At 52.8% G+C, this 26,289-nt stretch overlaps 3 protein-coding genes across 3 annotated transcripts in view; 1 reads left to right on the forward strand and 2 right to left on the reverse strand.

Moving 5' to 3' along the window:
• The window catches only part of LOC115128079 (protein virilizer homolog), a 22,574-nt gene extending 528 nt beyond the window's left edge, over positions 1 to 22,046 (forward strand). Inside the window, exons 2-22 of the mRNA XM_065027038.1 lie at positions 336 to 711; positions 1,107 to 1,415; positions 1,612 to 1,972; positions 2,092 to 2,300; positions 2,692 to 2,979; positions 3,313 to 3,375; positions 4,818 to 5,104; positions 6,683 to 7,517; positions 7,613 to 7,750; positions 8,133 to 8,359; positions 8,436 to 9,118; positions 9,923 to 10,005; positions 13,583 to 14,065; positions 14,154 to 14,309; positions 14,502 to 14,737; positions 15,458 to 15,707; positions 16,770 to 16,987; positions 17,118 to 17,250; positions 17,403 to 17,552; positions 17,652 to 17,806; positions 21,880 to 22,046. Coding sequence (XP_064883110.1) covers positions 336 to 711; positions 1,107 to 1,415; positions 1,612 to 1,972; positions 2,092 to 2,300; positions 2,692 to 2,979; positions 3,313 to 3,375; positions 4,818 to 5,104; positions 6,683 to 7,517; positions 7,613 to 7,750; positions 8,133 to 8,359; positions 8,436 to 9,118; positions 9,923 to 10,005; positions 13,583 to 14,065; positions 14,154 to 14,309; positions 14,502 to 14,737; positions 15,458 to 15,707; positions 16,770 to 16,987; positions 17,118 to 17,250; positions 17,403 to 17,552; positions 17,652 to 17,806; positions 21,880 to 22,000 — 5,761 coding nt within the window. The 3' untranslated portion in view covers positions 22,001 to 22,046. The remainder of the gene's footprint in view (positions 1 to 335; positions 712 to 1,106; positions 1,416 to 1,611; positions 1,973 to 2,091; positions 2,301 to 2,691; positions 2,980 to 3,312; positions 3,376 to 4,817; positions 5,105 to 6,682; positions 7,518 to 7,612; positions 7,751 to 8,132; positions 8,360 to 8,435; positions 9,119 to 9,922; positions 10,006 to 13,582; positions 14,066 to 14,153; positions 14,310 to 14,501; positions 14,738 to 15,457; positions 15,708 to 16,769; positions 16,988 to 17,117; positions 17,251 to 17,402; positions 17,553 to 17,651; positions 17,807 to 21,879) is intronic.
• Positions 1 to 26,289, reverse strand: part of LOC115127812 (uncharacterized) — a 31,937-nt gene that overhangs the window by 1,693 nt on the left and 3,955 nt on the right. The gene's annotated exons all lie outside the window — the stretch shown is intronic.
• On the reverse strand, positions 23,571 to 24,676 carry LOC135575174 (uncharacterized). Its single transcript, XM_065027727.1, has 3 exons — positions 24,482 to 24,676; positions 24,174 to 24,294; positions 23,571 to 24,094 (listed from the first exon to the last, which is right to left on the reverse strand). The coding sequence occupies exons 1-3, from the start codon at positions 24,634 to 24,636 to the stop codon at positions 23,696 to 23,698; spliced, it is 675 nt and encodes a 224-aa protein (XP_064883799.1). The 5' UTR covers positions 24,637 to 24,676; the 3' UTR covers positions 23,571 to 23,695.

Below are 26,289 nucleotides of genomic sequence, written 5' to 3' on the forward strand. Positions count from 1 at the left end.
ACCCTACACCCTGCTCAGACCCTCCAACCCTGCTCAGACCCCCTGCTCAGACCCCTCCACCCTGCTCAGACCCCTTAATCCTACACCCTGCTGAGACCTCTCAACCCTACACCCTGCTCAGACCCAGACTCAACCGTACACCCTGCTCAGACCCCTCAACCCTACACCCTGCTCAGACCCCTCAACCCTACACCCTTCTCAGACCCTCAACCCTACACCCTGTTCAGACCCCTCAATCCTACACCCCTTTTCAGACCCCCGTCAACCCTACACCCTTCTCAGACCCCCTCAACCCTACACCCTTCTCAGACCCCTCAATCCTACACCCTTCTCAGACCCCTCAACCCTACACCCTTCTCAGACCTCCCTACACCCTCAACCGTACACCCTGCTCAGACCCCTCAACCCTACACCCTGCTCAGACCCCTCAACCCTACACCCTTCTCAGACCCCTCAACCCTACACCCTGTTCAGACCCTCCCTCAATCCTACACCCTTCTCAGACCCCCTACACCCTGCTCAGACCCTCCACCATTCTCAGACCCCTCCAACCTGCTCAGACCCCTCCACCCTGCTCAGACCCCTCCACCCTGCTCAGACCCCTACACCCTGCTCAGACCCCTCCACCCTGCCCGACCCCCCACCCTGCTCAGACCCCTCAACCCTACACCCTGCTCAGACCCCTACACCCTGCTCAGACCCCTCAACCCTGCTCAGACCCCTCCAACCTGCTCAGACCCCTCCACCCTGCTCAGACCCCTCAACCCTACACCCACCTCAGACCCCTCAACCCTACACCCTGCTCAGACCCCTCCACCCTGCTCAGACCCCTCCTCCCTTCTCAGACCCCTCCTCCCTTCTCAGACCCCTACACCCTGTTCAGACCCTCAACCCTACACCCTGCTCAGACCCCTCAACCCTACACCCTGCTCAGACCCTTCCACCCTGCTCAGACCTCTACACCCTGCTCAGACCCCTCCTCCCTGCTCAGACCCCACCTACACCCTACACCCTGCTCTGACCCCTGACACCCTTCTCAGACCCCCTCAACCCTACACCCTAACCCTACACCCTTCTGAGACCCCTTAACCCTACACCTTGCTCAGACCCCTGAACCCTACACACTGCTCAGACCCCTACACCCTTCTCAGACCCCTCAACCCTACACCCTGCTCAGACCCCTCCACCCTCCACCCTGCTCAGACCCCTCCACCCTGCTCAGACCCCCTCCACCATTCTCAGACCCCTCCAACCTGCTCAGACCCCCTCCACCCTGCTCAGACCCCCTCCACCCCCTGCTCAGACCCCTACACCCTGCTCAGACCCCTCCACCCTGCCCGACCCCCACCCTGCTCAGACCCCTCAACCCTACACCCTGCTCAGACCCCTACACCCTGCTCAGACCCCTCAACCCTGCTCAGACCCCTCCAACCTGCTCAGACCCTCCACCCTGCTCAGACCCCTCAACCCTACACCCTTCTCAGACCCCTCAACCCTACACCCTGCTCAGACCCTCCACCCTGCTCAGACCCCTCCTCCCTTCTCAGACCCCTCCTCCCTGCTCAGACCCCTACACCCTGTTCAGACCCCTCAACCCTACACCCTGCTCAGACCCCTCCACCCTACACCCTGCTCAGACCCCTCCAACATGCTCAGACCCCTCCACCCTGCTCAGACCCCTTAATCCTACACCCTGCTGAGACCTCTCAACCCTACACCCTGCTCAGACCCCTCAACCGTACACCCTGCTCAGACCCCTCAACCCTACACCCTGCTCAGACCCCTCAACCCTACACCCTTCTCAGACCCCTCAACCCTACACCCTGTTCAGACCCCTCAATCCTACACCCTTTTCAGACCCCTCAACCCTACACCCTTCTCAGACCCCTCAACCCTACACCCTTCTCAGACCCCTCAATCCTACACCCTTCTCAGACCCCTCAACCCTACACCCTTCTCAGACCCCTCAACCGTACACCCTGCTCAGACCCCTCAACCCTACACCCTGCTCAGACCCCTCAACCCTACACCCTTCTCAGACCCCTCAACCCTACACCCTGTTCAGACCCCTCAATCCTACACCCTTCTCAGACCCCTACACCCTGCTCAGACCCCTCCACCATTCTCAGACCCCTCCAACCTGCTCAGACCCCTCCACCCTGCTCAGACCCCTCCACCCTGCTCAGACCCCTACACCCTGCTCAGACCCCTCCACCCTGCCCGACCCCCCCACCCTGCTCAGACCCCTCAACCCTACACCCTGCTCAGACCCCTACACCCTGCTCAGACCCCTCAACCCTGCTCAGACCCCTCCAACCTGCTCAGACCCCTCCACCCTGCTCAGACCCCTCAACCCTACACCCACCTCAGACCCCTCAACCCTACACCCTGCTCAGACCCCTCCACCCTGCTCAGACCCCTCCTCCCTTCTCAGACCCCTCCTCCCTTCTCAGACCCCTACACCCTGTTCAGACCCCTCAACCCTACACCCTGCTCAGACCCCTCAACCCTACACCCTGCTCAGACCCTTCCACCCTGCTCAGACCTCTACACCCTGCTCAGACCCCTCCTCCCTGCTCAGACCCCTACACCCTACACCCTGCTCTGACCCCTACACCCTTCTCAGACCCCTCAACCCTACACCCTAACCCTACACCCTTCTGAGACCCCTTAACCCTACACCTTGCTCAGACCCCTGAACCCTACACACTGCTCAGACCCCTACACCCTTCTCAGACCCCTCAACCCTACACCCTGCTCAGACCCCTCCACCCTCCACCCTGCTCAGACCCCTCCACCCTGCTCAGACCCCTCCACCATTCTCAGACCCCTCCAACCTGCTCAGACCCCTCCACCCTGCTCAGACCCCTCCACCCCCCTGCTCAGACCCCTACACCCTGCTCAGACCCCTCCACCCTGCCCGACCCCCACCCTGCTCAGACCCCTCAACCCTACACCCTGCTCAGACCCCTACACCCTGCTCAGACCCCTCAACCCTGCTCAGACCCCTCCAACCTGCTCAGACCCCTCCACCCTGCTCAGACCCCTCAACCCTACACCCTTCTCAGACCCCTCAACCCTACACCCTGCTCAGACCCCTCCACCCTGCTCAGACCCCTCCTCCCTTCTCAGACCCCTCCTCCCTGCTCAGACCCCTACACCCTGTTCAGACCCCTCAACCCTACACCCTGCTCAGACCCCTCCACCCTACACCCTGCTCAGACCCCTCCAACATGCTCAGACCCCTCCACCCTGCTCAGACCCCTTAATCCTACACCCTGCTGAGACCTCTCAACCCTACACCCTCCTCAGACCCCTCAACCGTACACCCTGCTCAGACCCCTCAACCGTACACCCTGCTCAGACCCCTCAACCGTACACCCTGCTCAGACCCCTCAACCGTACACCCTACACCCTAACCCTACACCCTAACCCTACACCCTGCTCAGACCCCTCAACCGTACACCCTGCTCAGACCCCTCAACCGTACACCCTGCTCAGACCCCTCAACCGTACACCCTGCTCAGACCCCTCAACTGTACACCCTAACCCTACACCCTAACCCTACACCCTGCTCAGACCCCTCAACCGTACACCCTGCTCAGACCCCTCAACCGTACACCCTGCTCAGACCCCTACACCCTGCTCAGACCCCTCCACCCTACACCCTGCTCAGACCCTTCCACCCTCCTCAGACCCCTCCACCCTGATCAGACCCCTCCAACCTGCTCAGACCCCTCCACCCTGCTCAGACCCCTCAACCCTACACCCTGCTCAGACCCCTCAACCGTACACCCTGCTCAGACCCCTCAACCCTACACCCTGCTCAGACCCCTCAACCCTACACCCTTCTCAGACCCCTCAACCCTACACCCTGTTCAGACCCCTCAATCCTACACCCTTCTCAGACCCCTCAACCGTACACCCTGCTCAGACCCCTAATCCTACACCCTGTTCAGACCCCTCAATCCTACACCCTTCTCAGACCCCTCAACCCTACACCCTGCTCAGACCCCTAATCCTACACCTTTCTCAGACCCCTCAACCCTAACCCTACACCCTACTCAGACCCCTCCACCCTGCTCAGACCCCTCCACCCCAACCCTACACCCTGCTCAGACCCCTCAACCCTACACCCTGCTCAGACCCCTCAACCCTACACCCTGCTCAGACCCCTAATCCTACACCCTTCTCAGACCCCTCAACCCTACACCCTGCTCAGACCCCTACACCCTGCTCAGACCCCTCACCCCTACACCCTGCTCAGACCCCTCAACCCTACACCCTTCTCAGACCCCTCAACCCTACACCCTGCTCAGACCCTCAACCCTACACCCTGCTCAGACCCCTCAACGCTACACCCTGCTCAGACCCCCTCAACCCTACACCCTGCTCAGACCCCTCCACCCTACACCCTGCTCAGACCCCTCCACCCTTCTCAGACCCCTCAACCCTACACCCTAACCCTACACCCTGCTGAGACCCCTAAACCCTACACCCTGCTCAGACTCCTCCACCCTACACCCTGCTCAGACCCCTCAACCCTACACCCTAACCCTACACCCTGCTGAGACCCCTCAACCCTACACCCTTCTCAGACCCCTCAACCCTACACCCTGCTCAGACCCCTCAACCCTACACCCTGCTCAGACCCTTCCACCCTGCTCAGACCTCTACACCCTGCTCAGACCCCTCCTCCCTGCTCAGACCCCTACACCCTACACCCTGCTCTGACCCCTACACCCTTCTCAGACCCCTCAACCCTACACCCTAACCCTACACCCTTCTGAGACCCCTTAACCCTACACCTTGCTCAGACCCCTGAACCCTACACACTGCTCAGACCCCTACACCCTTCTCAGACCCCTCAACCCTACACCCTGCTCAGACCCCTCCACCCTCCACCCTGCTCAGACCCCTCCACCCTGCTCAGACCCCTCCACCATTCTCAGACCCCTCCAACCTGCTCAGACCCCTACACCCTGCTCAGACCCCCTCCACCCTGCTCAGACCCCTACACCCTGCTCAGACCCCTCCACCCTGCCCGACCCCCCACCCTGCTCAGACCCCTCAACCCTACACCCTGCTCAGACCCCTACACCCTGCTCAGACCCCTCAACCCTGCTCAGACCCCTCCAACCTGCTCAGACCCCTCCACCCTGCTCAGACCCCTCAACCCTACACCCTTCTCAGACCCCTCAACCCTACACCCTGCTCAGACCCCTCCACCCTGCTCAGACCCCTCCTCCCTGCTCAGACCCCTCCTCCCTGCTCAGACCCCTACACCCTGTTCAGACCCCTCAACCCTACACCCTGCTCAGACCCTCAACCCTACACCCTGCTCAGACCCTTCCACCCTGCTCAGACCTCTACACCCTGCTCAGACCCCTCCTCCCTGCTCAGACCCCTACACCCTACACCCTGCTCTGACCCTTACACCCTTCTCAGACCCCTCAACCCTACACTCTAACCCTACACCCTTCTGAGACCCCTTAACCCTACACCTTTCTCAGACCCCTGAACCCTACACACTGCTCAGACCCCTACACCCTTCTCAGACCCCTCAACCCTACACCCTGCTCAGACCCCTCCACCCTCCACCCTGCTCAGACCCCTCCACCCTGCTCAGACCCCTCCACCATTCTCAGACCCCTCCAACCTGCTCAGACCCCTCCACCCTGCTCAGACCCCTCCACCCCCTGCTCAGACCCCTACACCCTGCTCAGACCCCCCACCCTGCTCAGACCCCTCAACCCTACACCCTGCTCAGACCCCTACACCCTGCTCAGACCCCTCAACCCTGCTCAGACCCCTCCAACCTGCTCAGACCCCTCCACCCTGCTCAGACCCCTCAACCCTACACCCTTCTCAGACCCTCAACCCTACACCCTGCTCAGACCCCTCCACCCTGCTCAGACCCCTCCTCCCTTCTCAGACCCCCTCCTCCTGCTCAGACCCCTACACCCTGTTCAGACCCCTCAACCCTACACCCTGCTCAGACCCCTCCACCCTACACCCTGCTCAGACCCCTCCAACATGCTCAGACCCTCCACCCTGCTCAGACCCCTTAATCCTACACCATGCTGAGACCCCTCAACCCTACACCCTTCTCAGACCCCTCAACCCTCCACCCTGCTCAGACCCCTCCACCCTGCTCAGATCCCTCCACCCTGCTCAGACCCCTCCACCCTGCTCAGACCCCTACACCCTGCTCAGACCTCTACACCCTGCTCAGACCCCTCCACCTTGCTCAGACCCCTACACCCTTCTCAGACCCCTACACCCTGCTCAGACCCCTCCACCCTGCTCAGACCCTCCACCCTGCTCAGACCCCTCCACCCTGCTCAGACCCCTCCACCCTGCTCAGATCCCTCCACCCTGCTCAGACCCCTCCACCCTTCTCAGACCCCTCCACCCTGCTCAGACCCCTACACCCTGCTCAGACCCCTACACCCTGCTCAGACCCCTACACCCTTCTCAGACCCCTACACCCTGCTCAGACCCCTACACCCTGCTCAGTGCTGTTATAACCAGCCTAACCAGCTGTAATCATAAGGCTTAGAGCCATGGCTGTTGCTGCTGTAGTATCAGATCCCCTTGCATGACAAACTAACTGTGCCTGTCTGCTGTGGTTCTCTAACATTGGTTGAGTGAACTGTAATTAATGTTATTAATGTTTTAGCACTTATGTGAGTGTTGTGAGTGAGGCCTTTTCTTTTGCTGTGTTTGTGTTTTTGTTGTTTTACAATATTTTTCCCTCCCTCACCCTCCTTCTCTCACCCTCCCTCCTCTCTCCAGGTGATGGTTATGAGGAGATCAGTAGTGATGAGGATGACTTGGACAATGGGAGTTTTAAGCTGCCCAGTTTTGACATTGACTACACCCCTGAAGACCTGGCCTCTGTGCCCCCAGTCCAGTATGACCCCTATGAAAGAGAGCTACGCCCACTGCTCTACTTCACCCCTCCCTACAAGACCCGCTTTGACTCCCAGCTGGAGAGGGCTACGGGGGCTGTGTGTGTTGGTCCAGAGGGACCTGGAGGTGGAGAAGGGGCAGAGGCTGAGGTTGTTGCCCAGATGAGAGAGCTCCTGGCTGGGATAGGAGAGGACCGTGACTCCCGCTGGGTCACGGCCCTAGAGCAGGCATCAGGGCTGCTCGCTAGAGGGCTGGGCTTTCTGATTGGACAGGGGGAATGGGAGGGGCCTATTGGAGCTATGGTCCAATGGGCTCTCCAGGGTCTTAGTATGGAGATAGCGCTGACCCAACCCATTGCTCTAAACCTCAGGCAGCTGAAAGCTGGAGCTAAGCTGGCTTCCTGCTTGGCCGAGTGCCCACAGGGCCTCACTGCGCTGCTGCACGAGGGAGCCCTGGAGCTCCTACTGGAGCTGCTCCAGGTGGACCATGTGTCGTCCACACTGAAGCTGTGTATCCTAAGGGCTCTGGATGCTCTGACCAGTGCCCCCGCTGGCGTGGAGGCCTTCCTACAGGAGGGGGAGATAGAGAGGAGTGGATACCAGGTGAGAGGGGCCATAGACATACGGTACACATGAATACCTTATAATAGAGAGGCTGCGTGTGTTTCTAACTGAGGTTGTGTGTTGCCCCCCCGCAGCGGTTGGTGCAGCTGTTCCTGGGGGAGGAAACCGTGCGGGTGGTAACCGCGGGTAACGCCATTCTGCAGAAAGGCCACGCCTATGAGGTTATGACTGACCTGCAGAGGACAGCGGCAGCCTGGAGCGAGCCTCTGCAGGTAAGCACACGCTGACTGGAGATCTGCGTTTTAAGAACAGGGTCTGATAAAGTTTCCCATTTCATAACCAGTTCCCAGTTCAGTGTGGAACTCTGGGGTTTCTATGACTGAGGTTCTACTGTCCACATAATTACTACAGTATATCAGTATATGGGGCGGTAGGGTAGCCTAGTGGTAAGAGCGTTGGAGTAGTTGCAAGTTCAAATCCCCGAGCTGACAAGGTACAAATCTGTCGTTCTGCCCCTGAACAAGCAGTTAACCCACTGTTCCTAGGCCGTCATTGAAAATAAGAATTTGTTCTTAACTGACTTGCCTAGTTAAATAAAGGTAAAAATATATATATAAAAAATATATAATAATTATTAGTGGGGTTTTTTTTCAGGATGAGGGGGAGGAGCCTGACATAGCCATGGAGGAGGAGACATCATTAGGCCCCTCCCCTGTCAGCGAGGCTGAGCTGGATAGGTTGGCTGGAGTTCTAGAAGAGTTACATCACCTTCTAGAGACCGCCCCCCACACCATGGTCCAGCCCCCTGGAAAGGCCTTCCCTACAACCGCACGCATTACTGGTCCACAGGAGAGAGACGACCCCTACCCTACACTGTACAGGTAGGTACAACACAGAACACACACACACACACACACACAGTCATTTGTACTAATAACTCTCCCCTCCACCCCACAGGTACATGCATGCATGTCACTTCCTGGAGAGCTCGGCGGTGGTGTTGTCAGCAGCAGTGGCGGCAGGGCATACAGGTGTCACTCACGCCACCAGGGAAGTCCTGCACTTTCTGTCTCTCACCCAATCAGGACTGCTTTTCATGCTGGCCCAGCCCACGCCAACCAACCTGCTGCTCCGCCTCCTAGCAACCATCGCCGAGGTTGAGGGAGAGGAGCCTATGGTCACTGGGGGCGACGGCGGGTTCTCGGGCCCCGGATTGGGTGAAGAGGGTTTGGGGGTGTGGCTGATGCAGGCGCTGCATGCCCTCCAGAGCGTGTCTGAGCTGATGAGTCACGTGACTGCCGGCGGGGAGGGAGGGGTGGGGCTAGAGGAGGGGGACAGTGCGGAGGTACTGAGCATGCTCCATGCCCTCTACCTCATCACCTTCACACAGACTGGGAGGAGCGCTGTGGCCCACGTCTTCAGCCTGGAGAACAACCTCTCCTGTCTGGTTACGCTGCTGCAGCACCACAGCAAGGACGGACACGGGGAGACCAAGGCCCGGAAGGCGGTGACCTATAACTATGCGTGTATGCTGGTGCTGATGGTGGTTCAGAACTCCAGTGATCTCCGTAACATGGAACAACACGCTGCTCCTCTACTCATCCTGGCCAAGGCTGATGACACCAACGCTAAACTACAGGGTGCGTAGCTCCTGACCCCTGATTATAACAACGCCAGGTTGGTATCCAACCTTAACCCCTAACCTCTGACCTATAACTCCAAACCAACCTTATCAACAATGAGTGAACTGGTAGTCCCTAAACCTTCATCTTAAAAATACTTCTACACCCAACTCTATCATTGTAATGACATAGCCCTACCCATCACCCCTTAGAAATGTGTTGAAGGCCCTACCCATCACCCCTTAGAAATGTGTTGAAGGCCCTACCCATCACCCCTTAGAAATGTGTTGAAGGCCTCCCAAGTGGCGCAGCGGTCTATGGCACTGCATTGACGGATTCGATCCCAGGCTGCATCACAGTCGGCCGTGACCGGGAGACCCATGAGGCGGCGCACAATTGGCCCAGCGTCGTCCGGGTTAGGGGAGGGTTTGGCCGGCTGGGATTTCCTCGTCCTATCGCGCTCTAGCGACTCCTTGTGGCGGGCCGGGCGCCTGCAAGCTGACTTCGGTCGCCAGCTGGACGGTGTTTCCTCTGACATGTTGCGGCTGGCTTCCGGGTTAAGCGAGCGGTGTTTCAAGAAGCTGTGCAGCTTGGTGGGTCGTGTTTCGGAGGACACATGGCTCTCAACCTTCGCCTCTCCCGAGTCCGCAGGGGAGTTGCAGCGATCGGACAAGACTGTTACTATCAATTGGATATTACGATATTGGGGAGAAAAGTACCCCCCAAAAAACAACAAAAATGTGTTAAACTACTATTCAGAATTCCTTGCGAAGGTGAACTGCAACACTAAGTGATCCTCTCAGTGTTGGTGTTGTGTTCCAGAGCTGAGTCAGTGGCTGGAACCTCTGGACAAGGTGAAGTTGGAGATGGGCAGCATCCCCAGCCTCATAGACTACATCAAACAGGTGAGCCGTTACACTACATGTCCCCAAGGAGTGAAAACCTGTTGTTGCTGTTTGTTTAATCCTTCATAATGATGACTTGGCTGCAGGCCTTCAGCTCCCTATGCGCACACACACACACACACACACACACACACACACACACACACACACAGACTTGCTTTGATATAACTAGCTGACTAAACTCCACTCCAAGGTAAAGGGAGATTCTGATGAAATCCACCAACGAGTGAAGCAGAGATCAGGCTTTGTGGAATTCAGCAACGACTACATCGATTCGCCCAAGGTCAATACTTAAGAAAATATATATTATAATTATGAAACGTTAACTTGTACCTGTGTTTGTCTTCTGTAGTTGCGTGCCTTTTGTTTGGCTGAAATCCATACTTTTTCAATAACGTTATTCAAAAACATCCACCGACTGTTTCCTTTTGAGATTCAATTGACAAATGCTAATATGCGCTGAGTTGCCATCTTAGAGCAACAGCAACTGGCAAACAGTCGGTGGTTGTATTTGATTAGCGTCCATACTTGAAAAAGTATGGATTTCAGCTAACAAAGAAAGGCACGCAACTAAAGGACAAACATAGGTACACGGTAAGCGTCTCATAATCCATTTTATTCATATAGTCGGACCTAAATTCCACAAAGCATGTTCTCTGCACCACTCCTTTGGTGGATTTCAGCAGAGACGTCCTTCACCATGGAGTCAGCTAGTTTGACTTGAATTATTAGGATCTTCAATGGCGACAGCTAGTCTTACTGGGGTTCCGACTGGGGTCTTACTGGGGTTCCCACTGAGGTCCCACTCGGGTTTGACTGGGGTTCCAACTAGGGTCCTATTGGGGTTCCGACTAGGGTCTGACTGGGGTTCTGACTGGGGTCTTACTGGGGTTCCCACTGGGGTCCCACTCGGTTCCGACTGTGGTTCCAACTGGGGTCTTACTGGGGTTCCGACTGGGGTCTTACTGGGGTCCTACTGGGGTTCCGACTGGGGTCTGACTGGGGTTCCCACTTGGGGTCCCACTCGGTTCCGACTGGGGTCCTACTGGGGTTCCGACTGGGGTCTTACTGGGGTTCCGACTGGGTTCCTACTGGGGTTCCGACTGGGGTCTTACTGAGGTTCCGACTGGGGTCTGACTGGGGTACGACACATAACAAAAAATACATTTGAGACAAAAGACTTGACAATTTAAAAACATTAACGTGTGTGTGTGTGTGCGCATCGATCGGTTATACATACATGTCAGTACATATGCACAACAAGTAGGTCACATGCGGGAGAGGCCTTGTGCCGTGAGGTGTTGGTTTATTTGTTATTTTCAACCAGGTTTGCGGTTCACTTGTGCTGTATAAGATGGAAGGGAGTCATGGCTCTGTATAATACTGTACACTTCCTTGAATTTGTTTTGGACCTGGGGACTGTGAAAAGACCCCTCGTGGCATGTCTGGTGGGGCGTGTGATTGTGTGTGTGTGTCAGTCCTGTGTGTAAGTTGACTATGCAAACAATTTGGAATTTCCAACACATTGCTTCACTTCTTGTTTTTATAAGAAGCAGTCAGTCTTTCCTCAACTCTTAGCCAAGAGAGACTGGCATGCATAGTGGGGCGGCAGGGTAGCCTAGTGGTTAGAGCGTTGGACTAGTAACTGGAAGGTTGCAAGTTCAAACCCCCGAACTGACAAGGTACAAATCTGTCGTTCTGCCCCTGAACAGGCAGTTAACCCACTGTTCCTAGGCCGTCATTGCAAATAAAAATGTGTTCTTAATTGACTTGCCTAGTTAAATAAAGGTAAAAAATTTTAAAATAGTGTTAATATTAGCCCTCTGATTACAATGAAGAGCCAGACGTGTCGCTCTGTTCTGGGCCAGCTGCAGCTTAACTAGGTCTTTCTTTGCAGCACTTGACCATATGACTGGACAATAATCAAGATAAGATACAACTAGAGGCTGTGGAGTGTGGTGTCAAAAAAGCATCTTTACAACCATTGAATCTATGTTTTGACCATGACCGTTTACAATCTAAGGTAACGGCAAGTAATTTAGTCACCTCAACTTGTTCAACAGCCACACCATTCATTACCAGATTCAGCTGAGGTCTAGAACTTAGGGAATGATGTGTACCAAGTTTAATGCTCTTAGTTTTAGAGATGTTCAGGACCAGTTTATTACTGGCCACCCACTCCAAAACAGACTGCAACTCTTTGTTAAGGGATTCAGTGACTTCATTAGCTGTGGTTGCTGATGCGTATACGGTTTAATCATCAGCATACATGGACACACATACTTTGTGTAATGCCAGTGGCAGGTCATTGGTAAAAAAAAAAGGAAACAGTAGAGCGCTTAGAGAGCTGCCCTGCGGTACATGCAAATAGTTGTGACAGTGGCTGACCCAGATCTTGGAGAGAGAGAGAGAGAGAGAGAGCGCGCGCGCGTCTTTGTAAAGTATTCAGACGCCTTGAATTTTTACGTTACCGCCTTATTCATCCTGTTTCCATTGATCATCCTTGATGTTTCTACAACTTGATTGGAGTGTACCTGTGATTGGACATGATTTGGAAAGGCACACACCTGTCTATATAAGGTCCCACAGTTGACAGTGCATGTCAGAGCAAAAACCAAGCCATGAGGTTGAAGGAGTTATCCCTAGAGCTCCGAGACAAGACTGTGTCGAGGCACAGATCTGGAGAAGGGTAACAAAACATTTCTGCAGCATTGAAGGTCCCCAAGAACACAGTGGCCTCCATCATTCTTAAATGGAAGTTTGGAACCACCAAGACTCTTCCTAGAGCTGGCCTCCCGGCCAAACTGAGCAATCGGGGAAGAAGGGCTTTGGTCAGGGAGGGGACCAAGAACCCGATGGTCACTCTGATAGAGCTCCAGAGTTCTTCTGTGGAGATGGGAGAACCTTCCAGAAGGATAACCATCTCTGCAGCACTCCACCAATCAGTTCTTTATGGTAGGGTGGCCAGACGGAAGCCACTCCTCAGTAAAAGGCACATGACAGCCCGTTTGTAGTTTGCCAAAAGGCACCTAAAGACTCTCAAACCATGAGAAACAAGATTCTCTGCTCTAGATTGAACTTGGGCCACTCCTTGAGTGCCCGGACGTGAACCCGATCGAACATCTCTGGAGAGACCGAAAAATAGCTGTGCAGCAATGCAATGCTCCCAATTCAACCTGCAGAGCTTGAGAGGATCTGCAGAGAAGAACGGGAGAAACTCCCCAAATACAGGTGTGCCAAGCTTGTACCATCATACCCAAGAAGACCCAAGGCTGTAACGTCTGCAAAACGTGCCTCAACAAAGTATTGAAAAAGTACTTATGTAAATGTGATGTTTCATTTATTTATATTTGCAATGTTTATTTTTTACGTCATTATGGGGTATTGTGCGTAGATTGGGGGGGGGAACTATTTAATCAGTTTTACAATAAGGCTGTAAAGTAACAAATGTGGAAAAAGTCAAGGGGTCTGAATACTTTCCGAATGCACTGTGTGTGGCTGATGTAATGTGTATTATTGGTCATATTACTAACAGAAAAGCCATTCTGTCCTGTCTGTCCCGTGTGTGTCCCTGTAGAACGTCCAGAACGTGTTGACTCTAGAAGGAAGTGGACTGATCTCTGCTCTGAGGGTCCTCTGCCAGATCGCCTGTCCACCTCCCGCCGTAGAGGCTCAGCAGAGAGATCTGAAGTGGAGTCTAGCAGGGGTGCAGTTGTTTTCTGGGGAGGGCTTGGACACGTGTGTTTGTGTGCTCCAGAAGCTGTGTAGCGTGCTGCTGCCTGCCTGGCGTGTGCACGGACACATGGGACCCACCCCACAGCGCTGTATGATCCTTGGCGTGTGCGCTAACACGCTAAGGCTGCTGCGGACCATGCTAACAGAGCTGTTGCGCAGCGGGGCCTTCCAGTTCAGGGACACGCGTGTGGCGAGCACGTTGGTGACTCTACACATGGTCGTGTGTTCAGCCCCGTCCTCTGGACGTCTAGACTGGGAGGAGACCAAGGTTCAGGCCCTCATCGTAGATGTGCTGCTCACCTTCACACAGGGAGTCAGTGAACAGGTAGAGCTCTTTTCTGATTGACCTTTAACATAATGTTGTGTGTGTGTGTTGCGTGCGTGTAATAAATTGGGTATCATTTCCCCTGTAGATGACCCACACAGAGGAGACTCTGCTCAGTAACACATGGTCTCTGATGCTGAAGGAGGTGTTGGGCTCTCTACTGAAAGCACCAGAGGGACTCTTCTCTGGCCTCACCCTGCTGTCTGAACTGCTGCCACTTCCCCTGCCCATGCAGAGCACGCAGGTACACACACACACACCTGCTGCTTCTCATGTTGCTACAGCCATCATCAGCAACAGTCTGGAGGTCGTCGGATTGACACTTAACAAACTAGTCAATGCATGAGGATTGAAAGCTGTAGGACTTTCATGTTGGAAACATCTAAACCGAAGGGAAACAGATTTCTGGTTGTGTGTTGTGCCGGTCCCCCTCCAGGTGATCTCTGTCCAGGACGTGGCTGTAGCGTTGAACACCAGGAAGTTGTGGAGCATGCACCTGCGGGTGCAGTGGGGTGTGTTTGCGGACGCCCTCGGGTGTGTGTGTGGAACTAGCTGTCCTCCGCTGCTGGCCATGCTGCGACGTGTGTGTGTCCAGCTGGCTGACCTCTCCTCTCCCACCGCCACCCTCATCATGAAGACCCTGCTGGAATTCCTGCTGGGGGAACTACAGCCGTAAGACAGTCGCAAACACACCCTTATGCACCTCTTGAACTAAGATGGCAAGCCAAATAAATCCCAAATTGGCTTTGGATAATATTTCATGTCCATATTAGAACCACCTTCTCTGATGTGTTTTTGATTTTGGCATGTGTGGTTGTGTTTTTGATTTCGTTATGTGTGGTTGTGTTTGATTTCGGTATGTGTGGTTGTGTTTGTGATTTCGGTATGTGTGGTTGTGTTTTTGATTTCGGTATGTGTGGTTGTGTTTTTGATTTCGGTATGTGTGGTTGTGTTTGTGATTTCGGTATGTGTGGTTGTGTTTTTGATTTCGGTATGTGTGGTTGTGTTTGTGATTTCGGTATGTGTGGTTGTGTTTGTGATTTCGGTATGTGTGGTTGTGTTTTTGATTTCGGTATGTGTGGTTGTGTTTGTGATTTTGGTATGTGTGGTTGTGTTTGTGATTTCGGTATGTGTGGTTGTGTTTTGATTTGCGGTATGTGTGGTTGTGTTTGTGATTTCGGTATGTGTGGCTGTGTTTGTGATTTCGGTATGTGTGGTTGTGTTTGTGATTTCGGTATGTGTGGTTGTGTTTGTGATTTCGGTATGTGTGGTTGTGTTTTTGATTTTGGTATGTGTGGCTGTGTTTGTGATTTCGGTATGTGTGGTTGTGTTTTTGATTTTGGCATGTGTGGTTGTGTTTTTGATTTTGGCATGTGTGGTTGTGTTTTTCAGTGTTGAGGGTAAGAGTCCGGGTTGGGGGCAGGTCCTGCGTCTCCTCTCTCTATTCGACACCCTGGTTTCCCAGAGAGCCTGTAAGATCGCAACGTTACACCTGCTCTCTGGCTCCGCCCCTGGAGACGAGCCATTGGCTGATATCTTCCCCCTGCTACTGTCCCTATTGGTTCCCGTTGCTGACCACGCCCTGCCACAACAGCACTGTGCAGAGCTGGTGGGAACTGTCCTGCAGTCACTGTGTGACCAGGTAACATACGAAGCACCTGGTATTGTATGAAGCTAATGCACTTCATCCACTAGCTGATAACAATGGAGAGGTATGGGGTGAATTGGTGCGTGTTATGTTCATAAACATGTAGGTCTTTGTGGATGCTCTTTAGTCTGAACTATGTGTCAGACTAGCAGGGGGTCGTATATCAGTCTGAGCCAGGTAAGAGGGAGCGGTAGAGGGATAGAGAAAGGTGTTTAACCCCATCAGTCCCAAGACATTGATCTGACTTTCATTTATCTGCATGTCCAGCTGTTATATTTAGTCTCACAATGAAGTGTTTTACCATGTTCTTTTCAGGACAACCAGGGCTACAAGTAGAACACCTAACTATTTGACATAAACAGTTGCATTCTTGAGTTTTATTGACAGTTCAAAAACTCAATAGAAATGTAGTTATAAGAATGCTCTAAGTACAGAAATGGTTTGCTCACTGGAAAATGAATATCTAACTAGTCAGTGACAACTGTTCAGAGTTTATAACAGCAACTATGTGAGTTTATCACAGTGTTATAGACACTATGTCCTAGGATTTACTATGGTCTTCTATGTAGAAGAACCCCTTACAGTGTTATAGACACTATGTCCTAGGATTTACTATGGTCGTCTATGTAGAAGAACCCCTTACAGTGTTATAGACACTATGTCCTGGGATTTACTATGGTCTTCTATGTAGAAGAACCCCTTACAGTGTTATAGACACTATGTCCTGGGATTTACTATGGTCTTCTATGTAGAAAAACCCCTTACAGTGTTATAGACACTATGTCCTGGGATTTACTATGGTCTTCTATGTAGAAGAACCCCTTACAGTGTTATAGACACTATGTCCTGGGATTTACTATGGGCTTCTATGTAGAAGAACCCCTTACCTTCTAACGACTCTTGTGTAGTTTATGAGCATCAGAGACTAAACATGTTACGTGTTTGTGTTCCTGACAGTCAGCTTTTGTCAAGCATCTCAAATCATTCTGACTCTACAGACGTTTTTGTAAACGGTGGGACTCATTGGGTTAACTCTGCTGTGTGTGTGTGTGTTAGGACATCTCTCTGGTGGTGCCCCACCCAGCCGAGGGGTGTGTTTCAGAGGCCGAGCAACTGGCCAATGCCCTGCCAGGACGGGAAATGATCTCATCAGTGTGCGACTCTCTGATGGAGGTTTTGGGGAACGGAGAGAGCAGTGCCGCTCTTCTCCTCACCTGTCTCAGGACACTCATGTTCCTCACAGAACATGACTATGGACTCTACCACCTTAAAGGGTACACACACACTCCTCACTGCCAGGAATTTAGATCAATGCAAGTGTAGCATGTGTATATAGACAATAGTAGTGGTTAAAGCACTGAACCCTGTGGAACACCGAATTCAACTTTAGAGGTGTGTTTTTAGGGCTCTGAAGAAGCACAGTGCCAGTGTGTGTGCTCTGTTGAAGAGACAGGTGTTCTCCTTCAGGAAAGACTCGGCTGAACTCCTCTCTGCTCTGCTGGACTTCCTACGACAGATCCTCAACACTGACCCTCTGGTAAAACCCCAAACAAGTCCATTTCAACATGATCAACCATTATTAACATGATCAACCATTATCCAGTCAACCATTATCTGCCGATGTGAAGGCCGATCCGCCCATATATCATTAATCATTGTCTCTGTCACTTTCTCTCTTCTCATACCCAGGGTTGCTGTGGGGAGGAGAGTGGAGGGGAAGAGTCCGGGCTGGTCCCGCCCCCAAGGTCTGTGGCTCTGACTGGCTCAGAGATGAAGGCTCTGCTGCAGTGGGAGGAGACTGACACACACCCTCTAAACACACTAGAGAAACACATCAAGGTACACACACACTCACACTTTGTGCATAGTAATGATTATAAATGCATGTACAGATCTTTGGTCGGAAGTAGTGGAAGTAACTGTTGTGTGTGTTTGTAGAAGCTGTGCAAGGAGGAGGATTCATTGGAGACCCTATTGGAGAATGTGATTGGTCTACGACAGACGCTGGAGAGCACTATGGACACATCTTCTCCCCCTGAGACGGAGCCCACTCTACCCAATCCTGACACGCTATTGGCCCAGTTCAACCACAGGTACCGCCCACTGACACTGTTGGCCCAATAGACACCGTTAAAGCTGCAATATGTAACTTTTTGTGGGAGCTGAACAAATTCACATAGAAATGTGAGTTAAAGATCTGTCATTCTCACTGAACGCATGTCTAGAAGCGGTAGGTCTGTTATATGTGCGCTATTTTTATGCTTCCAGTTCTTAAATTTAATTTTTGCATCTTTTACTTTTTTACTTTCGGTTTTGCACACCAGCTTCAAACAGCAGAAGTCATGGAAGATATATTTCACTTAAGCAATAAGGCCCGAGGGGTGTGGTATATGTCCAATATCAAATCAAAGTTTATTTATCATGTGCGCCGAATACAACAGGTGTAGTAGACCTTACAGTTAAATGCTTACTTACAGGCTCTAACCAATAGTGCGAAGAAATGTGTGTGTGTGTGTAGGTAAGTAACAGTAGCAAGGCTATATACAGACACCGGTTAGTCAGGCTTATTGAGGTAGTATGTACATGTAGGTATTGTTAAAGTTACTATGCATATATGATGAACAGAGAGTAGCAGTAGCGTGAAAAGAGGGGTTGGTGGATGGTGGGACACAATGCAGATAGCCCGGTTAGCCAATGTGCGGGAGCACTGGTTGGTCGCGTCAATTGAGGTGGTATGTACATGAATATATAGTTAAAGTGACTGTGCATATATGATAAACAGAGTAGCAACAGCATAAAAGAGGGGTTGGGGGGGAGGCACACAATGCAAATAGTCCGGGTAACCATTTGGTTACCTGTTCAGGAGTCTTATGGCTTGGGGGTAAAAACTGTTGAGAAGCCTTTTTGTCCTCGACTTGGCACTCCGGTACTGCTTGCCATGCGGTATTAGAGAGAACAGTCTATGACTGGGGTGGCTGTGGTTTTTGACAATTTTTAGGGCCTTCCTTTGACACCGCCTGGTGTAGAGGTCCTGGATTTTTTATTTATTTATTTATTTCACCTTTATTTAACCAGGCTAGTTGAGAACAAGTTCTCATTTACAACTGCGACCTGGCCAAGATAAAGCATAGCAGTGTGAACAGACAGCAACACAGAGTTACACATGGAGTAAACAATAAACAAGTCAATAACACAGGAAAAAAAAGGGAAAACAAGAGTCTATATACATTGTGTGTAAAAGGCATGAGGAGGTAGGTGAATAATTACAGATTAACACGAGTGATAAATGATCAGATGGTCATGTGCAGTTAGAGATACTGGTGTGCAAAAGAGCAGAAAAGGAAATAAATAAAAACAGTATGGGGATGAGGTAGGTAAATTTGGTGGGCTATTTACCGATGGACTATGTACAGCTGCAGCGATCGGTTAGCTGCTCAGATAGCAAATGTTTAAAGTTGGTGAGGGAGTTAAGTCTCCAACTTCTACGATTTTTGCAATTCGTTCCAGTCACAGGCAGCAGAGAACTGGAAGGAAAGGCGACCAAATTAGGTGTTGGCTTTAGGGATGATCAGTGAGATACACCTGCTGGAGCGCGTGCTACGGATGGGTGTTGCCATCGTGACCAGTGAACTGAGATAAGGCGGAGCTTTACCTAGCATGGACTTGTAGATGACCTGGAGCGAGTGGGTCTGGCGACGAATATGTAGCGAGGGCCAGCCGACTAGAGCATACAGGTCGCAGTGGTGGGTGGTATAAGGTGCTTTAGTGACAAAACGGATGGCACTGTGATAAACTGCATCCAGTTTGCTGAGTAGAGTATTGGAAGCCATTTTGTAGATGACATCGTCGAAGTCAAGGATCGGTAGGATAGTCAGTTTTACTAGGGTAAGGCTTTACTAGGGAGGCTTTGTTGCAAAATAGAAAGCCGATTCTAGATTTGAGTTTGGATTGGAGATGTTTGATATGAGTCTGGAAGGAGAGTTTACAGTCTAGCCAGACACCTAGGTACTTATAGATGTCCACATATTCAAGGTCGGAACCATCCAGGGTGGTGATGCTAGTCAGGCGTGCGGGTGTAGGCAGCGAACTTTTGAAAAGCATGCATTTGGTTTTACTAGCGTTTAAGAGCAGTTGGAGGCCACGGAAGGAGTGTTGTATGGCATTGAAGCTCGTTTGGAGGATAGATAGCACAGTGTCCAAGGAAGGGCCAGAAGTAGACAGAATGGTGTCGTCTGCGTAGAGGTGGATCAGGGAATCGCCCGCAGCAAGAGCAACATCATTGATGTATACAGAGAAAAGAGTCGTCCCGAGAATTGAACCATGTGGCACCCCCATAGAGACTACCAGAGGACTGGACAACATGACCTCCGATTTGACACACTGAACTCTGTCTGCAAAGTAGTTGGTGAACCAGGCAAGGCAGTCATTAGGAAAACCGAGGCTACTGAGTCTGCCGATAAGAATATGGTGATTGACAGAGTCCAAAGCCTTCGCCAGGTCGATGAAGACGGCTGCACAGTACTGTCTTTTATCGTTGGTGGTTATGATATCGTTTAGTACCTTGAGCGTGGCTGAGGTGTGACCGGCTCGGAAACCAGATTGCACAGCGGAGAAGGTACGGTGGGATTCGAGATGGTCAGTGATTTTGGGCACAGGGACTATGGTGGTCTGCTTGAAACATGTTGGTATTACAGACTCAATCAGGGACATGTTGAAAATGTCAGTGAACATTACATTACATTTACATTTAAGTAATTTAGCAGACGTTCTTATCCAGAGCGACTTACAAATTGGTGCGTTCACCTTATGACATCCAGTGGAACAGCCACTTTACAATAGTGCATCTAAATCTTTTAAGGGGGGGGGGGGTGAGAAGGATTACATTTACATTTACATTTACATTTAAGTTTATCCTATCCTATGTATTCCTTAAAGAGGTGGGGTTTCAGGTGTCTCTGGAAGGTGGTGATTGACTCCGCTGTCCTGGCAGCGGATACCCGGAGCTCACGTCCTGGTAATCCGTCTGGCCCCGCAGCCTTGTGTATGTTGACCTGTTTTAAGGTCTTACTCACGTTGGCTACGGAGAGCGTGATCACACAGTTGTCCGGAACAGCTGATGCTCTCATGCATGCCTCAGTGTTGCTTGACTCAAAGCGAGCATAGAAGTGATTTAGCTCGTCTGGAAGGTTTGTGTCACTGGGCAGCTCGCCGCTGTGCTTCCCTTTGTAGTCTGTAATAGTTTGCAAGCCCTGCCACATCTGACGAGCGTCTGAGCCGGTGTAGTATGATTCAATCTTAGTGACGCTTTGCCTGTTTGATGGTTCGTTGCAGGGCATAGCGGGATTTCTTGTAAGCTTCCGGGTTAGAGTCTCGCACCTTGAAAGCGGCAGCTCTACCCTTTAGCTCAGTGCGAATGTTGGCTGTAATCCATGGCTTCTGGTTGGGGTATGTACGTACAGTCACTGCGGGGACGATGTCCTCGATGCACTTATTGATAAAGCCAGTGACTGATGTGGTGTATTCCTCAATGTCATCGGAAGAATCCCGGAACATGTTCCAGTCTTTGATCGCAAAACAGTCCTGTAGTTTAGAACGGTGGTATATTGGCCACATCACAAACCCCTGTGGTGCCTTATTGCTATTAAAAACTATTTACATTTACATTTAAGTCATTTAGCAGACGCTCTTATCCAGAGCGACTTACAAATTGGTGCATTCACCTTATGACATCCAGTGGAGCAGCCACTTCACAATAGTGCATCTAAATCTTTTAAGGGGGTGAGAAGGATTACTTTATCCTATCCTAGGTATTCCTTAAAGAGGTGGGGTTTCAGGTGTCTCCGGAAGGTGGTGATTGACTCCGCTGTCCTGGCGTCGTGAGGGAGTTTGTTCCACCATTGGGGGGCCAGAGCAGCGAACAGTTTTGACTGGGCTGAGCGGGAACTGTACTTCCTCAGTGGTAGGGAGGCGAGCAGGCCAGAGGTGGATGAACGCAGTGCCCTTGTTTGGGTGTAGGGCCTGTTTTTTTAAATTATGCGCCTGTATGAACTCAAAATCTTTTTGGGGAATTTGGCATGTCTTGAATGACCCACTGACACGCTATGGACCCAGTTTTGACCCGAAGCTGTGTGGGTCCTGTTCTGACTGTCTGTGTTCTCTCCTGCAGGACGGTGTTTGTGTTGTCAGAGGTGTTGGATGAGCAGCTGAAGGCTCTGTGGTTCTCCCCCTTCCACACTGACGACATGGAGGCTGAACTAGACATGGTGAGACACCTGTGTGTTGTTTGAATGTGTGTGTGTGTGTGTATATGTGTGTGTGAGTAAACCTCTCTGTCTCTAGGTGAAGGTGGACCTGCTAGGCCTGGCCCAGGAGTGTTGTCCAGAGTTGGACCTGAAGTCAGAGCTGGAACGCTCCTTCCTGTCTGAGCCTTTGTCTCCCAGTCATACCAAAACTAACAAGGGCTTCAGGCTGGGAAAGCACAAACACGAGACCTTCATCACCAGGTACACACACTTTTATCACCTTCAGGTACATAATGTGATTGTATGTCACCCACATGTTAACAAAGATGCCTGTGTCGTCCTCTTCCTCCCTGCAGTGGTAAGTCAGACTACATCGAGCCAGCTAAGAGAGCCCACATGATGGCTGCTCGCGGTCGAGGTAGGGGGGCGGGGACAGCCCTTTCGCTCCAACGACATCTTCCGCCAGCGCAAACAGAACACTTCGCGCCTCCCAGCATGCACGTGGATGACTTTGTGGCGGCAGAGTTTAAAGATGTTGGGACTCCCTGGGCCTGTTGCCCCCAAGCCCCCTAAGAGTTCCCCCAAACCCCCACCAGAGGCCTGTTCACTGGGAACAGAGGCAGGGCTGCTTTCCACAGCCAGCAGACACGCTTTTTCACCCCACCACAGCCTAAAGGAGTGCTGCTCTCTGGTATGTTGACACACACACAAACAGATCGCTGTAAACTAACAAGTGGGTCTGTTGTCTTTTAAAGAAACTTTGACTAACATAACTTCCCATCCCCCTCCCTTCTAGGTAACTATAATGCCCGCCGTGAGGGTGGGCGAGGTGGCACGTCGTGGAGTGGTCTGTTGCCACCGGTTACCCACAGAGGAACATACAGTGATGCCAGGGGCGGGCAGAGCAACTTTACACGCGGCCCCCTGCCCTCACGCCAGCAGCCTGCAGGTACACACATACTCGTATGCACACGTACATACTGTATAAGCACACACATACATATTCAGAGAACAACATGAATACAAGATAATACTTTCATGCACAATTACTGATGGTCACCCTTGTTCTTCTCGCTCCCTCTCTTCCAGGTGCATATCGCCTGGCTCCGCGGGACCGCGCCCCTCGAGGTCGTGGGGGTACAGGCCTGTCGTGGCTGAGTCAGGGAGGAGGAGGGGGGAGGGGGTCCCAGGGGGGGAAGTTTAGCGGTGGGGGAGGCAGCGGAGGAGGGAGGGGACGACACGTTCGCTCCTTCACCAGGTAAACAAACCTGGCCAATGACTGCAGCCCATCACGGCTCTTAACGGACCAATCAGGAATAATGAGTACATCATCTCCATGGAAACGTGTCCTCTGTGGGATTCTATTGATGATGATGTGTGAATTTGTTGTATTATGTTTTAGTTCTTTTACATTGTTGTTCAGACTCAATAAAGTTCTGTGATTGAGAGCGCTGTCTGGAGTAGTATGTTAGTATGGATGGATTGATGGTTGGATTGACAGACGGATCGATGCATGGGGTATATGCAATGTAAGAAATGCATGATGAGCTGTATATAATTCCATTAGAGTAGATGGAGTAAAGACTATTGTACCTTAAGAGGACCAGAGATCAGAGGTGTTTCAGCAGACTTTATTTAGGATCTCAGCTGGTTTTTCTCTCATTTGTGCCTACTGAACATAACCCAGTACTGAACATAACCCAGTACTGAACATAACCCAGTGACATTAGGAATGGCCCCTCAGATGACGGTGACCTCTCTGCTCTTGATGCAGTCGAGGGTAAGGCTGCGGGGGCAGGCCATGCGTGACCCCTCCCCTGGCTGTGGGGAGGTAGGCGTGTATAAGGCTGGAGTAGGCAAAGCCGAGGGTAGTAATTGGGTAGAAGCCTGTGTTGGCCCCGCCCTCCGCAGGCCCCTGGTTGGGTGTTCCACTTGATGCTGGCTCCTAATTGTCCTGTCTTCTTGATGCAGTCCTCTGATTGGCTCGTCTCTGTTCCGCTGGCCCCTGCATGGCTGCAGGCTCCGGAGCATCTCCAGTAGCTCCCTCTTCTCTAGATCCGCTTCTGCCAGCTCCTGTCTCCGCAGGCGCTCTGCCCCCAAGAGAGCCCGCACATCACACATCACCCTCGACACCTGGCCCTACACACACACACAGGGATGTGTCATAACACACACACACACATTCCTATAGGTAGTACATATTATAAGTGTGTGTCACCTTGAGGTCCTCCACCTCGCTCTTCAGCAGAGACTCTTTCTGCACCATGTGTCTCCTCTGAGAGTCCAGCCTCGACTCCATCTCACGCCTCACCTCCTCCATCTTACCCAACATCTCTGCCCTGCAACACACACAAACACACACACGTGTCACAATAAATCACAATATCCATTGTAGAAAAGCAATGACGTCGCCCTTGAGGTTCTAGAATATTGTAAATATTGGCACAGCTTTGTCAAGGATTTGTTAGGAACGACACAGATATAACATCCTAATATATCTCAATCCATCACCTCAAACACACAAACCTGAGCAGCTCCAATTCTGTTCGTAGCTCCGCAACAGAGTTGTGCTGTGATTGGTCTACAGAGAGGGGCGTGTGGCCACAGCCACTAGGACACGCCCTGCTGCGGAACTCACACTCCAACAGGTGAGACTCTAGACCCCTCCTCTCCACCTGCATCGGACAACCTGGGGAGGTGGAGAGAGGAAAGAGGAGTTAAGGAGAGGGATACAGAAAGTAACAGAAAGACGAAGTTAGAGAGCAACACCTACTGAAAGTCTCTCACTGTCTTTCTCACCCCCAACCCCTTCCTCTACCCCCCTCTACCTCACTCCACCTTCCTCTACCCCGCTCCGCCTTCCTCTACCTCACTCCACTTTCCTCTACCCCGCTCCGCCTTCCTCTACCCCGCTCCGCCTTCCTCTACCTCACTCCGCCTTCCTCTACCCCGCTCCGCCTTCCTCTACCCCGCTCCGCCTTCCTCTAACCCGCTCCGCCTTCTTCTACCTCACTCCGCCTTCCTCTACCCCCCTCTACCTCACTCCACCTTCCTCTACCCCGCTCCGCCTTCCTCTACCTCACTCCGCCTTCCTCTACCCCGCTCCGCCTTCCTCTACCCCGCTCCGCCTTCCTCTACCCCGCTCCACCTTCCTCTACCCCGCTCCGCCTTCCTCTACCCCGCTCCGCCTTCCTCTACCCCGCTCCGCCTTCCTCTACCCCGCTCCACCTTCCTCTACCCGCTCCGCCTTCCTCTACCCCGCTCCGCCTTCCTCTACCCCACTCCGCCTTCCTCTACCCCGCTCCGCCTTCCTCTACCCCGCTCCGCCTTCCTCTACCCCGCTCCGCCTTCTTCTACCCCGCTCCGCTTTCTTCTACCTCGCTCCCCTTCCCCCGCTCCGCCTTCCCCTACCTCACTCCGCCTTCCCCTACCCGCTCCGCCTTCCTCTACCCCGCTCCGCCTTCCTCTACCCCGCTCCGCCTTCCTCTACCCTCCGCCTTCTTCTACCTCCTCCCGCCTTCCTTTACCTCACTCCACCTTCCTCTACCCCGCTCCGCCTTCCTCTACCTCCTCACTTTCCTCTACCCCGCTCTCCGCCTTCCTCTTCCGCCTTCCTCTACCTCGCTCCCGCCTTCCTCTACCCCGCTCCGCCTTCCCTACCCCTCCGCCTTCCTCTACCCCGCTCCGCCTTCTTCTACCTCGCTCCGCCTTCCTCTACCCCGCTCCGCCTTCCTCTACCTCGCTCCGCCTTCCCCTACCCCGCTCCGCCTTCCTCTACCCCGCTCCGCCTTCCTCTACCCCGCTCCGCCTTCTTCTACCTCACTCCGCCTTCCTCTACCCCCCTCTACCTCCCTCCACCTTCCTCTACCCCGCTCCGCCTTCCTCTACCTCCTCCACTTTCCTCTACCCGCTCCGCCTTCCTCTACCCCGCTCCGCCTTCCTCTACCCCGCTCCGCCTTCCTCTACCCCGCTCCCGCCTTCCTCTACCCGCTCCGCCTTCCTCTACCTCGCTCCGCCTTCCTCTACCTCGCTCCGCCTTCCTCTACCTCGCTCCGCCTTCCTCTACCCCGCTCCGCCTTCCTCTACCTCGCTCCGCCTTCCTCTACCTCCCTCCGCCTTCCTCTACCTCGCTCCGCCTTCCTCTACCCCGCTCCGCCTTCCTCTCTACCTCGCTCCGCCTTCTCTACCCCGCTCCGCCTTCACTCTACCCCGCCTTCCTCTACCCCGCTCCTTCCTCTACCCCGCTCCGCCTTCCTCTACCCCGCTCCGCCTTCTCTACCTCGCTCGCCTTCCTCTACCCCGCTCCGCCTTCCTCTACCTCGCTCCGCCTTCCT

This window comes from Oncorhynchus nerka, linkage group LG14, assembly GCF_034236695.1.
Source record: "Oncorhynchus nerka isolate Pitt River linkage group LG14, Oner_Uvic_2.0, whole genome shotgun sequence".
NCBI lineage: Eukaryota > Metazoa > Chordata > Actinopteri > Salmoniformes > Salmonidae > Oncorhynchus > Oncorhynchus nerka.